The 15,223-nt window shown below is 42.9% G+C and overlaps 1 protein-coding gene and 1 long non-coding RNA gene across 2 annotated transcripts in view; both read left to right on the top strand.

Annotated features, from left to right (window-relative positions):
• Window positions 1-13,120, top strand: part of LOC121873562 (ecdysone 20-monooxygenase-like) — a 24,260-nt gene extending 11,140 nt beyond the window's left edge. The window contains exons 5-9 of the mRNA XM_042377206.1: window positions 1,441-1,649; window positions 5,597-5,822; window positions 6,123-6,288; window positions 10,134-10,253; window positions 13,013-13,120. Coding sequence (XP_042233140.1) covers window positions 1,441-1,649; window positions 5,597-5,822; window positions 6,123-6,288; window positions 10,134-10,253; window positions 13,013-13,120 — 829 coding nt within the window. The remainder of the gene's footprint in view (window positions 1-1,440; window positions 1,650-5,596; window positions 5,823-6,122; window positions 6,289-10,133; window positions 10,254-13,012) is intronic.
• Window positions 13,121-13,598: 478 nt separating this feature from the next.
• LOC121873571 lies at window positions 13,599-14,683 on the top strand. The gene is made up of 2 exons (XR_006090264.1): window positions 13,599-13,802; window positions 14,146-14,683. It is a non-coding gene; the product is annotated as an uncharacterized LOC121873571 (long non-coding RNA).
• Window positions 14,684-15,223: the final 540 nt, after the last annotated feature.

Raw genomic sequence — 15,223 nt, 5'->3', positions numbered from 1 at the left:
TAATTTCCAAATTCCTGGAAAACGAAATCCAGCAGCCAGTTTCCTTTTATGATGTCTGTAATGAACGAACAAGAAACCACGACGTGAGACATACTAAGACATCTCAAAGAACAATAAAAAATAGATTCACTTCTCTTTGCCTCTCAGACAATGATACGTTGGTAGGTCTGTGGAATAGCGAGCGAATCCGCAGAATACGTGGGAGCGAGAACAGTGTCACCCTTTGAGAGACAGCTGGACCATGTCAGGCGGAGCTATGTGGTAGTCTCCCTTCCTCCCCCACCCGTCCCCTTCCCTCCTCCCTCCCATCCCCTTCCCTCCCTTCCACCCCCTCCTTCCCTCCCCTCCACCCCCTCCTTCCCCCACTTCCTCTCCCCAAACAGCAGACATCCTTCCCTACCTCGACCTGGGGCCACGACAACACACGGTGGTCGTTTGGGTTAAATCTACCGACACGAGTCAACATTTTCCTATATTTTCCCCTTTACCTTCTAGGGGAAACCATAGAAAGGGGGGACATTCATTTGTTATTTTCCCCTAATAAAATTCATATAACGTTTTTTATTCTTTACACAAATCATGACGTAATAGGGACGTGCCGTTTGTTATATATCCTGAAAGATAAAGTTTTATACTTATTCTTTTCGCAGACATTGGTATCAAACTTTCCAAAATGATGGACTTAAATTCATGTGAACACGTTTATATAATTCAACAAGTGAGGCAGTTTTTGTTTTGTTTTACGTTTACTTGCTGCTTAGTTGCCCCTTAGTCGAGCCAGTGCACCCGAGCTACTACCCTCTGATCCACTACTACCACTATCTTCTGATCCACTACAACTACTACCACTATCCTCTGATCCACTACCACTATCGTCTAATCTAGTACAACCACAACCTTCTACCTATAGTCCTTGAAGGGTTAAACCATTGTCCTCACAGGTTTAATCATTCATTCTCAAAGGGTTTAAACTTTAAACCATCGTCCTTAAAAGGCTAGGCCATCCTCCACAAAAGCCTAAGGGCAACAGATCCTCATGTACTCTGTTCCACGCTAGTCCCGGGTAACAACAGAGACATACACACTACCTTCGCCTACCTGTCCATGTAAACAAAGGTATATATTGTTTTATTTCTCATCGCTACCAATAAGAACGGCACTACAGTGAAACCTCCATATAACGGATTTATCTCTCCATATAATCCGTTAGATGGGGGTTTCACATCTAACGGACCCTCGATATAACGGATTTTTATCTTTATGTAGTTCGTTATATGAAGGATTCACATCTAACGGAGCCTCGATACAACGGATTTTCCTCTCTCTCTATATATAGTCCGTTAAATAGAGGTTCCACTATAACTCGTATCTTCCACCTCCAAAACTCACCAACAATGCTCCTTTAAGCCACGACAACCAGTGCCTTCCTCCCTCCTTCAGGAACGGAAGTGAGTGGCGTCGTCTGCGTAGCGCCGTACACGCTCTCCTTCGACCGGAAGTAGTGAGCAGGTACCGAGCGGCGCAGAATAAGGTGGCGGAGGACCTGGTATGTCTCCTGATGGCGCGTTACCCATTACAAGAGGGTCCTGAAGGTGGGTCTCACGTCGTGCCGGACCTTCTGCCTCTGCTCTTCCATTACACACTAGAAGGTGAGAAATGGGAAAGATCTTGAGAGGAGAGGAAATGGAGTCATAAGGGAGGAGGAGGAGGTTGTGTGTGTGTGTGTGTGTGTGTGTGTGTGTGTGTGTGTGTGTGTGAGGGATCGTGAGGAATGGTGAGAGATGGATATGAGGTGGTTGATGATGAAGGTAGATGATGATAAAGATCTAATGGTGAGAGGTTGTGTGGTTAAGATAGGAGAGAGAGAGAGAGAGAGAGAGAGAGAGAGAGAGATACAACACACACACACACACGCACACAGGTCGCCTCTTAAAAGAGACATTCAACAAAATTAGCGAAAGTGTTCAAGAGTTTCTCGGTAAACATAATCCCTATTTACCATTGTTTACAAAGAGGGAAGCGGAGGAGAGGAAGATAGATAAGGAGGAGGAGGAGAGGGCAAGGAGACGTCCGGATTTTGCCTGGTATGGTCGGAAGCTACTGAGAGCTATGGGGGTGATGGGAGGAGGTAGAGGGATAGGGAAGAAGAGAGGAGGCAGGAAACTGAAAAAGTGGAAATACAATGGGAGAGATAGAGAAAGGAGAGCAGGAAGGAAGGAAGGAAGAAAGAAAAACTGAGAAGGGAAAACTAATGATAGTGGTGTTAGTGGATAATCTTGGGGGGGAGGGAGGGAGGGGGAATCGCAAGGGGAAAGGAAGAAGAGGGAAAAGGAAGAGGAAAAAGATTGTAAATGGATAAGTAATGTGAGAAGGAAGGAAGAAGAGGAGAGAAGAGAAGAATCGCAATTGGGGAGGGAGAAGGAAGGGGGAAGAGGAGAAGGAAGGGGGAAGAGAAGTGTAATAAGCTAACCTAACCTGACCACTAATGATTAGCGAGGGACAAAGGTTGAAGACTAGAACGAATGGTGGGGTAGTGGTGAGTGAGGAATGGTGGTGAGTGGGAGTGAGGAATGGTGGTGAGTGGGAGTGAGGAATGGTGGTGAGTGGGAGTTAGGAATGGTGGTGGTGGTAGCGAGGGTTATGATGAGTGGTGGTGGTGATGAGTGGCAATGGTTAGTGGTGGTGATTCGTGACACTGAGAGATAACTAACATATGGTGGCACTGAGAGATAACTAACATGTGGTGGCACTGAGAGATAACTAACATGTGGTGGCACTGAGAGATAACTAACATATGGTGGCACTGAGAGATAACTAACATGTGGTGGCACTGAGAGATAACTAACATATGGTGGCACTAGAGAGATAACTAACATATGGTGGCACTAGAGAGATAACTAACATATGGTGGCACTGAGAGATAACTAACATGTGGTGGCACTGAGAGATAACTAACATGTGGTGGCACTGAGAGATAACTAACATATGGTGGTACTGGAGAGATAACTAACATATGGTGGCACTGCATCATGGTGTTGACAGACGGCGATAAAATATAGTGGAAAATCGTGTTGATGGAGACGACGAGTAGTGTGTGTAGGCGTGAGGCGTCGTAGAGAGAGAGAGAGAGAGAGAGAGAGAGAGAGAGAGAGAGAGAGGGAGGGAGGGAGGGTGAGGAGAGACAGATGTTACTGATCAATAAACTCGCCTCCCGACTCACCTTGCTGGCCAGCCAACACTACTTCCGGTTACATTGCCGGTATGATGGGTCGCGTCGTGCATTACTCTGGTTGTGGTTGGTCGTGGTTGTGGGTGGTTGTTGGTTGTTGGTGTTGGTAGCTGTGGGTTTTGGTGATTCTGGGTGTTGGTAGTTGTGGGTGTTGGTGATTGCGGGTGTTGGTGATTCTGGGTGTTGGTGCTCGTATGGGCTGGATGCGGTTGTGGTGTCGAACAGCAATTCTCGGGCTAGGGATCTCAGGTGGTAGTAGGAGCCGGTGTCGAGGATGGTGCAGAAGCTTCTTACCAAATTTGCAGATGAGGTCGTGGTGATGGTCAGTGAGAGTCGAAAGGGTCAGTGTGTTGAGCGCTTCTTGATATGTGGAGTAGGAAGGGGAGAGAATAATCTTGCATGCCCTCTTTTGCTTTTTCTAGGTGTTTACGTTGTGTGGCATTTAGGGAGGAAGACCAGGTGGGGAGGCATAGGTGAGCTTGGGAAGTATGAATGTTGAGTGAACACTGAGGAGCTCGGGTGCAGGAACCTGAGGGACTTGAGTCGGCGGGAGGAGGTGGAGACGGAAACTGGAGGATTTGACAACTTCACTGACGTGTGGTTTCCAATTTAGTTTGTTGTCTATGGTGACGCCGAGGAGCTTAGTGGAATCTACAACCTGGAGTGTGTTCGGACCCAGAGTAATGGAAGGAGGTGGGACAATGTCGGAGGAGAGGTTGATGTGCCTAACTATGGTCTTGGTATGGTTGGTGGTGACATACAGTAGTTGTTGGTGGCCCAGTTTTGGAGACTTCAATAAATCTTGAAGGGCGGTATAGTTGGGAGCAGAATTGTTGACGCTGATCCCAATGGTGGGGTCGTCGACATATTTCCAGCGAGCAGGGGTTTCTCTTAGGGCATCATGTATGTATGTATGTATGTATGTATGTATGTATGTATGTATGTATGTGGTAGCTTTCATGTTGGCAATTGTGGTAGTTTTAATGGACCTAGGTGATGATTGTGATTGTGGTTGTTGTACTAGTGACAGGGGTGGTGGTGGTGACTGCACACCTGGATGGTGATAATAACATTCAGAATAAACCACATCTGACGCCATAGGAAGGATTATTATCACTGAAATTTTTTGTGGACGAAGTGTTGGCAGGGAGTCGAGTGGTCATTTACAAAGTGGTTCTCAAGACATTGGGGCTTATCTACTGAAACCAATGAGCTAATTTGCATAATCATCTCAGGTATGCAAATTAGTTATATTCCACGAACGTTGATTTTTGTTTATTTTGCTTTTGTTTTTGTTAAGGGCACTTTTTTGTGGGGTAGACTGAAAATATATGAAGAAGAACGTTTTGAATTACTACTGGAGGTTACTTTCACCTGATAAAACTGTGAAAAGTTAATAATTATGAACTAAGAGTAATCATTATCATCATTAAAACACCCACAGATGATAAGAGAAAGCTAACCCACACTGGAGGAACTAAAGACAAACATTATTTACGACGAATCAACTCATCCCTGAAGCTGTCATGAGGGCAGAGATCAGATGTTGTGTTTCTGGTGTAGTGATGGCAGGTGGGGGGCAACACTTGACGTAACCCTGAACACTAAATATCGTCATTTTTAACACACAGATGAGTCTTATCGCGTCACTCGTCCCTCCAGTCACTCGTCCCTCCAGTCACTCGTCCCTCCAGTCACTCGTCCCTCTCCACAGTCAGTCACCCACTCTCTCTCACTCTCGGTATAGATTCCAGCTGCTGATCCTCCTCTCACAGGCTGTATTTCATCACTACAGAATCCGTAAATACCAGCAGGGCGACGACACATCAGTTAAACAGTTCAGTCGGTAGCTGCTGAATTCGCTCTGGTATATATGTACACATAAGATTAGGTTAGGTCAAGTCAGGTCAGGTCAAATTGTGTTAGGTTAGGTCAAGTCAGGTCAGGTCAAATTGTGTTAGGTTAGGCTCTGGTATGTGGTGCTCCTATAGTGGACAGTCAGCGCCCCGTCGTTGTCGCTTGTGTGTCCACCAAAGTTCTGTCTGTCTGTCTCCGGGTCATGCATTTGTATATCCTTATTTACCTTCCACTCTTCTACTATTTCTTTTTTACCATTTCTTTATTTTTCACTCGTTATTTTTTATTATTCTGTCTTTCTTGTTGTTTTTTGTGTGTATGTCGTTCTTCTTTCTCTCCTGTCTCCCCTATTTTACTCTTGATTGCAGCATATATATTATCTTTATCTCTGCAACGTAATACCAGATCAATTTCTCTCTCTTGTTTACTTCTCTCGCCTACTACAGTAAGCTCCTCAATACCACGATAAGATACCCAAGACTGATTCACTTTCCAACTCTTATCCAAAAGCTGTCGGAGTTGTGTCTTTGGGTACCCGACTAGGCTGCCTTCATCCAGACGCCCATGACCACCAAGGGCATCATGACCTCTCCTCCACCCGCGCCAGCAGAGTCATCACAGCTAACCAGAATATTCTTGAACTTTTGGGAGAGTCGATGTTTTTGCCTCCGTTCTACAAGTACTTCCCGTCGAGGATGTATCGTCGACTGTCTCACGCCCAGGACACCATCGCTGGGTAAACAACTCCTTCACTTGATTAATTACCAACCCAACCCAACCCAACCCAACCCAACCTCATAATATCAGTGTAAGAATTCGGGTTCGGTATTAAATTCGGGTTTGAGTATATATGTATGTGGTTAAACTTGCATATAAACGACCACATACATCCTAACTAAAGGGGAAACTGCCTTAAATCCCCAAATGGTTACATAAAGGTGAAAAAATAAAAATAATCTAAACACCTAAAAACCGGATATATAGAGACAACTTAGGAATTAATACTATCAGTGTCTCCTTTTCACCTCTCTTACAGAATAGTTCAGGAGGAGTTGATGTTACGTCAGGAGGAACGAGCCCAAGACCCTGAGGCATTTTCCTTTCACCACCCTTTCCTGGACTCCCTCTTCAGTAACTCTCAGCTTCCCACCATGGACGTCTTCCTCCTGCTGGTGGAGATCTTCCAGGGTGGTATAGACGCTGTAAGTAGGTCCACCTTCCCCCACCATATACTTTCTAGCGACGTTGAGGAGGTAAGTGGGTTGTGTCGTTACTCCAAGATGGTATATAGGACGCTGTGTGTCGTCCCAAGGCGGTAGGATTGGGATAAGGAGGTTTTGTAGATATCCCAGGGCGGTAGGACTGGAATAAGTAGGTCCTGTTATTATCCCAGGGAGGCACGATTGGGATAAGGAGGTCCTGTTATCATCCCAGGGCAGTAAAATTGGGATAAGGAGGTCCTATTATCATCCCAGGGTGGTAGGACTAGGATAAGGAGATCCTATTATCATCCCAGGGTGGTAGGACTGGGATAAGGAGATCCTGTTAACATCCCAGGGTGGTAGTACTGGGATAAGGAGGTCCTGTTAACATCCCAGGGTGGTAGGACTGGGATAAGGAGGTCCTGTTAACATCCCAGGGTGGTAGTACTGGGATAAGGAGGTCCTGTTAACATCCCAGGGTGGTAGTACTGGGATAAATAGGTCCTGTTAACATCCCAGGGTGGCAGGACTAGGATAAGGAGGTCCTGTTAACATCCCAGGGTGGTAGGACTAGGATAAGACAGTTCTAAATCGTATCATCTTTATCTAATTCTATTCTTAATTTGATGATTTCCTTCCATTTCTTTCGTCATATCTTCAATATTTTTTTTTATCTCCTCTGATCTCTTGTTTATTCTCGTTATTGCTTGTTATTGATGGTTGTTTTAGTGTTATCTTATACATATATATATATTTAATCGACTCCATTTATAATAGACGTATGTGTATATTTTTTTAATGGCTTTAATCTTTACCTGTGAAATGTTATCTTAAACAAATCTAATTACAGGTGAGGAATTAAGTGTTTATCTTGTTCTTTACTCTAAAGCCTTGAGGAGTATTAGTCATCACTTATTTGAATAATTAATTGATCTAGTTTCTTAAATCATTAACTCTCATTTTATATAACCAAAAAACCCATATATCAAACCAGGTTGTATATAGTTTTAAAAATTATATATTAAACCTCACTTAATGTATACCAGATAGTTAATTATGAAGTGTAGAGGTGACATAATCAGACGAGACATGACAAACCAGAACAGACATGACATGTTAAGAATATATTCATGTTATTTTCTATATATATTCACTATGTCACGGAGATAAAGGTGAGATATGTTTATGGTGAAACTGTTTTGAATGTTTTAGGTGATGTAAACAAAAGAGGGATGTTTTGAGATGATGTTTTTGTTTTGTTGTTGTTAGAAAATGTTATTGTAGTAGTTATTGTCGTTATTGTTAAGCTGACGGGGTTAGGTGCTTTCCGGCTTGAGTGAAACAGTCGGCAATAATTTTTTCTCTTAACTTGAAAAAAAATAATCTACTCCAGGAGGCTATGGCTAAGGGACATATCACTCACACCCTGTCCTAAGACTCGCTGGTTCGCATCCGAGGGACCCCCAATCGACCCTGATGTGCATGGGTACCTGACTTTATGCTAAGGGTGAAATCCATAAATTTTATATTAGTCGAACAGAAGCGATACATTTGATCATATATAACCAGACGGTATAAACCTTAATGATTTACAGCGAACAACATCCACAACACACACGTCACTACTGAGAATAATTACTATTTCTGCCGAGTGAGTTACACAGGCAAGTTATACGCTTCACAGTCACTCGCCTCTGTAGTGAGTGACGCTCTGGAAATGGATTTGGCTTCTCTCACCTGTCGCTAATAACTGGTTCTTGATTACCTGTGAGGCAGTGATGGGTACAGTGCTACACCTGAACCCCGGCAGTTTGATCGTGTGTGTGTGTGTGTGTGTGTGTGTGTGTGTGTGTGTGTGTGTATGCGCGCGTGCGAGGGGGGGGAGGGTGCACACACGGCCATAATAACTGTCTACTATAAAATGTTACCATAGTGAACATAACACAAACAATACTTAAGACACAGTGTGTTGGGTGTTAAATCGTACACAAACCTGGAGAAAGTTTAAACCATGGTGACCTGTCCAACTGGGTTTTTTTTCAGTGGGGTTGTTTAACTTTTTGAGGACGATGGTTTAACCCTTAAAGGATTATGTTTTAACCCTTTAAAGACGATGTTTTAACCCTTTGATGACGATGTTTTAACCCTTTGATGACGATGGCTTAACCCCTTGAAGACGATGTTTTAACCCCTTGAAGACGATGTTTTAACCCTTTGATGACGATGGCTTAACCCTTTGAAGACGATGTTTTAACCCTTTGATGACGATGGTTTAACTATGGATCATCCAATTGAGGGCAATAATATAATCCTTTAACGTATTTTGAGTCAGAATAATAAACCTAAGTGAGACATTACCGCCGAAAGGGGTTAAAAGCTTAAATCATCGTCCTCAAATATTTAGAATCCTCCTCCTCCTCCTCCTCCTCCTCCTCCTCCTCCTCCTCTATTTAACAGACCATATGGAGAGGAAAGTCCGTTATATTGAGATCCCGTTAGATTTGAAACCTCCAACTAACGAACTATTTAGAGGCGGAAAGCGTGAATGAGTTACAGTAAAATAGTCAATAGTCATGATCAGTCGTGAGTGAGTAACGGGAAATAGCCAATAGTCATGTGGAGTCGTAAGTTACAGGTAATAGGCAATAGTCATGTGGAGTCGTAAGTTACAGGTAATAGCCAATAGTCATGTGGAGTCGTAAGTTACAGGTAATAGGCAATAGGCATGTGGAGTCGTAAGTTACAGGTAATGAAACATGGAGTCATGAAGTTACAGGAAAACAGTTAATAGTCATATATAGTCGTGAGTGAGTCGTGTTTTTTCAGCCACGGGGAAATATTAACGTGTCGTATCGTTTCTGACCGCCACGACTCTGGAAGCTACTGCGTGTGTACTTCCTGGCGAGGGATCAGCAGACTCTTACCTTCTGTACCAGGAAGTGAAGGATGTCATTAGCCGTTCATAACCTTCAGGTAGGTACTTAACTCATCCTTCGAGACACCTCCAAGTACAAACACTCATTACATTTTGATATCCTAATCATCGTAGGATTCCTCGTTAATCCTTCTAAAAGACCGTATATTCAGAAGTTCCTACAAACAACCCTGTCTCACACACAATAAATTCAATACATTTTGTATATTTTCGTGAACTCATCGTTAAAGGTGGAGTCAGGAATCATTAAACATATTTGGATTAAAAGAATAACTTGTACATTGGTGATATATGAATAACTTATACATTGGTGATATATGAATAACTTATACATTGGTGATATATGAATAACTTATACATTGGTGATATATGAATAACTTATACATTGGTGATATATGAATAACTTATACATTGGTGATATATGAATAACAATAATTAATATATCCTGATTGGCAGACATGTTTCAGTATATCATTTGTACTGAATGTTGACAGGAACAATGTTTCCCTGTTACCTAAAGAGCATAGATGGAAACTCCTGGATATTCTTCTACCATTCACAGTCAAAACGTGTCTCATCCCACCCCACCCCCGCCACACCCAACCCCTCCCACCCACCCCACCCCCACCCCCGCCCCTACCCCACCCCACCCCCGCCCCTCCCACCCCCACCCCCCCTCACTTGACTACCAAAGCTTTGAACTGGCTTTGATTTTGGGTTAGAGGTGAGAGGAGAAAGAGGAGAGGAGGAATAGAAATGAGAGAGAGGCGAGAGAGGGAAAGAAGAGAGGCGAGAAGAGAGGAAAAGAGAGAGAGGAACTTGAGAGAGAGGGGGAAAAGAGGTGAAGGAGAGAGAGAGAGAGAGAGCTAAACCAGTGTTATCTCACCTGTATGCATCTCACCTGTCTCAGGGGTTGGTGTACCTGCGGGCGGTGGTGCAGGAAACACTTAGGCTACGGCCCTCAGCCTCCTCCAGGAGTAGATTGATCCAGCAGGACATGGTGTTCTCCGGCTACCTGGTACCTGCAGGAGTGAGTACCTGTCTTGCGTAATTAGTGTTTGTATTTGTTTGTTTGTGGTAGTATTAGATTATTCATTTATTTATTCATTCATTTATTTATTAATTTATTTTATTTATTTATTTATTTATTTATTTATTTATTTATTGTCTTATGTTTAAACTCTCTATGATGTATATTTTTTCTAAGTGTATTTCATCTTTTAAAAACTACTAAATGATTAAATCAATATTTTTACCGTAAATTCCTTCATAAATTCACCTTTTGAGATGAATTTATGACACGAAAGATTAAAGACAGATAGTGTGTGTGTGTGTGTGCGTGTGTGTGTGTGTGTGTGTGTGTGTGTGTGCGTGTGTGCGTGTGTGTGTGTGTGTTTATTTTTGCTGTTTCACCTTTATTCTTCTCCTCTTATCATTATTCTTCCGTTTATTTGCGTTGTCTTCGTCTCCTTCATCCACTAAATGAGGTGATAAACACAAGAGATAACTAGAGAGGGAAACTTGTCAGTGGAAAGTTCTATTATTTGATTCTTCATTTTGTTCTTCTTTCATTTTTCTTCTTTGTTCTTATTTCACTGTCGCTAATGTTCTTTCTGTTCTTCCATCATGGTTAATAGTTTTTTCTGGTTTTTCCTCTTTGGTTATTGTATTTCTTTCATACTCCTTCCTTCCTTCCTCTCCTCTCTTTTTTCCTCTCTTACCTCTCGGCATCTCTCTCCTTCCCTCCCTCTCTTCCTATCTCTCCCTCCTCCCTCCCTCCCCCTTCCTCCTTCCCCCTCTTCCCTGAACACCTTCATATCTACCAAGTTATAGATCAAGGAAGAACTAAGTTGAAAGTCAAAGATTCCCCCCACATTCTCCCCCATCCCCCCCACATCTCCCCATCCCCCCACCTCCCCCATCCCCCCACTTCCCTCCTCCCTACCCCCCATTCTCTTACCGACCATCCTCACCCATTTCACCCCCCACACCTCCCATGAGTACACCTAATTAATCATGTCATTCCAGCGTTATCAAATATTTACCCTAATTATGTTTTTAATCTTATTTTTTAAAACATATCAGGCGAATAAATACGTCTTTTGAGAGAGAGAAAAAAAAATCCTTGAACTCTAAAGATGGATAAATTATCCCCTTAAGAACTACTGGAACGATGATGGATTATGAATGGATATACTTCAAGATGTGTTGTGGATAACTTGAGTCCAATAGGGTTTAATGTTTGGGTTATGTGTAGGGCTGCCAGATGTTGGTTTATTTACTCATAGTGGATATTAAACCCCTCCTTGGTTTATTATTTTGAGACTGTGACAACTGTAAAAGCATAATGTATCAATCCTTTGTTGATATTATAGTTTATTTGTCTTGTTTCTTTGACTCGCCTGTTCCATCACTCGCCTGTTCCATCACTCGCCTGTTCCATCACTCGCCTGTTCCATCACTCGCCTGTTCCATCACTCGCCTGTTCCATCACTCGCCTGTTCCTTTACTCGCCTGTTCCTTTACTCGCCTGTTCCATCACTCACCTGCACCACATCACTCGCCTGTTTACATCACTCGCCTGTACCATCACTCGCCTGTTCCATCACTCGCCTGTTCCATCACTCGCCTGTTCCATCACTCGCCCTGTTCCATCACTCGCCTGTACCATCACTCGCCTGTTCCATCACTCGCCTGTTCCATCCCACTCGCCTCCAACCTGCATCACTCGCCTGTACCATCCCTCGCCTGTTCCATCACTCGCCTGTTCCATCACTCGCCTGTTCATCACTCGCCCTGTTCCATCACTCCCGCCTGTTCCATCACTCGCCTGTTCCTTTACTCGCCTGTTCCATCACTCGCCTGTTCCATCACTAGCCTGTTCCATCACTCGCCTGTTCCTTTACTCGCCTGTTCCATCACTCGCCTGTTCCTTTACTCACCTGTTCCATCACTCCTTATAATGCCATTACTCGCCCGTTCTGCTATCGTACACATTGTGTTGATGTTAAATGTATGAGCCCATGTGTGTCCGCTTTGTTCATTAAGTAAAATAGTATTAGTGTGTTTGTCTGTCTAATATAGCATTATAAGAAGGTAAAAAATAACACTGGTGGTACATATCTTACTAGGTGGTGTTTATGGTGGGGGTGTTGTGTGTTTATGGTGGGGAGGTGTAGTGTGTTGTGTGTTTATGGTGGGGAGGTGTAGTGTGTTGTGTGTTTATGGTGGGGGAGGTGTAGTGTCATTGTGTGTGTTTATGGTGGGGAGGTGTGTAGTGTGTTGTGTGTTTATGGTGGGGAGGTGTATTGTGTTATTAGTAATTTATGGTGGGGAGGTGTAGTGTGTTGTGTGTTTATGGTGGGGAGGTGTAGTGTGTTGTGTGTTTATGGTGGGGAGGTGTAGTGTGTTGTGTGTTTATGGTGGGGAGGTGTAGTGTGTTGTGTGTTTACATTATGGGTGGACTCCTGTGTTGTGTGCTCTTGTAAATGTACTTATGTGTGTTTACTTATATTCACGTAATTATATCAATGCTACTGACTGTACTATTACTTCTAGGATAACCCAGCCAGCCACACCTTATGTCATTACGCCTTGTCAGCATTATTTGCATTTCAGCGCCAATTACAGGCTCCCCCGTTAGTTGTTAGCTGGACATAGATGTGACTCGTTAGGTTAGGTCATCTTCTCTGTACCGAGGGCCCCTTGTGTGTGATACAGTGACTGTTAATATGGAATATACATTTTACAGTGTGTTTTAGTATCTGATTAAACTAAGACTTTCACCAGGGCCTTGTAGTTATTGAGGGTCTTAAAGGCAATACAATAACAATTAACACAATTATCCTGTGGTGCGATGCGACCGGCGGTAGTGCGCTGGGACGCCTCTATGAGTAGATCATAATACTGTACACGCGGGAACTGCTCCAGGAAGTGTCTCTCCACCTCATCTTCTCTACAGCTCCCATTTCTTCACACCTATTACTACAGGTTTTACTACAAGCTACAGAGCAGCTGTTATAGTGACAACAGAAGCATGTTAGTAGTTATACTCATACTACTGTGCTGTTGTGGTGTGTTACAGACCCATACCATACATCAGGCTGCCTCTGTTATTTGCTCACACTACCCAGGGTTAACCTTCTTGCTCCCCCAGACTTTCGTGACCTCACCTCCAGTAGTCGCTTGTCACGACCCTCAAGTGTTTCCTCAACCTGACGTCTTCTGGCCCGAGCGCTGGCTGTCAACCTACTCCAGAACGACCTCTTCCACCCATACCACACCCACCCAGGACCCACCACCCGCCCACCACAATACACCCACGCAGAACCCACCACCTTCCCACCACAACACATCCACCCAGGACCCACCACCCGTCCACCACAACACACCCACTCAGGACCCACCACCCGCCCACCACAACACACCCACCCAGGACCCACCACCCGCCCAGGAGTCACAAGAGGACGCTAGCGGGAAGAGGATTCATCCCTATACCATCGTCGCCTTTGGTCACGGTGCCCGCATGTGTCCTGGAAGACGTCTGGCCGAGCTGGAGATCAAGGTGGCACTCGTACAGGTAATATGACATAATTGGGTCGAGGCTGATTAATCCAATGGGCCCCAGGACTAATAGGCCCTACAACTTAACATTGACATTTGGGTAGGGGCAAGTCTTAATGGACCCCTGTCTTAATGATTAGGGTGATGGAGCCTAATGATAATAATAATATTAATGATAATAATAATAATAATAATAATAATAATAATCATAATCATAATAATATTAATAATAATAATGATAATAATAATAATAATAATAATAATAATAATATGACAATGATAACGTTGACTATGACGACGACGATGATGATAATAAAAACTTTAATTGGAAAATAATTTATGACCTTTCTACTCAACAGCTGGTGAAGAACTTCAAGATGGAGACGGACAGGTCATCTGAAGGTCACATAGGTCAGGTCATGAGACTAAACATGATGCCTGACAAAGACTTGGCTGTCACCTTTACTCCCAGACAAGAGTAAACACGGAAGGAAGGAAGGAAGGAAGGAAGGAAGGAAATGAAAATAAGACGATAAGTAAAGAAGATACTGAGTGTATTTAAAATTATAAACATAAAAAAAAATAAGTTGAAGAAAAGAAAGATAAAAGAAGAAATGAAGAAAATTATAAGAACAGAAATATAGTTCCATCTCCGAAATGTAAGGAAATTGATAAGACGAAAAAGAGAAGATGGAAAATGAAGAAAAAATGAACGAGTAAAATTATAAATAAAACATTATGTAAATAAAACAAAAAATAACAGACGAAGAGCAGGACAATTGTTGAAGTTCTACGTGAAAAGAAGTGAAAATAATCCGAAGAATGAAATAAAAAAGAACAACAAAACAATACATTAATAATAATATTTTGGTACTAAGAATAAAGGACTATATCATAGCTAAACTTCTTTTGTGTCCCAATGAATCATGTAATCACTGTATTTCAATGGTTGGTCACTACAATACAGTGCTTACAGTGATAACCAACAATACACACGTTAAATCCTTCACTGTTGAAGTATAGTGACATGACAGTAACACCAGCAAGTATAGTGATAGTACAGTGAACAAGGTTAAAATGTGTTACAGTAACCAGTAGCGGGAAGCATGACCCTCACTCTGCCAAACTACAGGCACAGCGACCTTTGACCTTTGAGGGGGAGCTGAATTTTATTGAATCTCTCTAAAATTTTGCGCAGGTTATTTTTTTTTATGAGTCCTCCCTGTATCATATATCTCCTTTAACACACAGAACATAGTGTTGGGTATTCCGAACTGTAGTGTTAACAGAATGAAGAGCACATTCATACTTGCCCTTCATTCTTTATCGTTCTTTCTTCCTTCTATAATCAGTGTTCTATGTCATTCTCGTTTCACAATAAAATCCATAGATATCCATTAAATTTGTCCCCCGTCACTTCATCACCCGTTCGTAACA

Source organism: Homarus americanus, unplaced genomic scaffold, assembly GCF_018991925.1.
Source record: "Homarus americanus isolate GMGI-L3 unplaced genomic scaffold, GMGI_Hamer_2.0 scaffold30858, whole genome shotgun sequence".
NCBI classification, from domain to species: domain Eukaryota; kingdom Metazoa; phylum Arthropoda; class Malacostraca; order Decapoda; family Nephropidae; genus Homarus; species Homarus americanus.
This window is presented reverse-complemented; position numbering and strand designations above follow the sequence as displayed.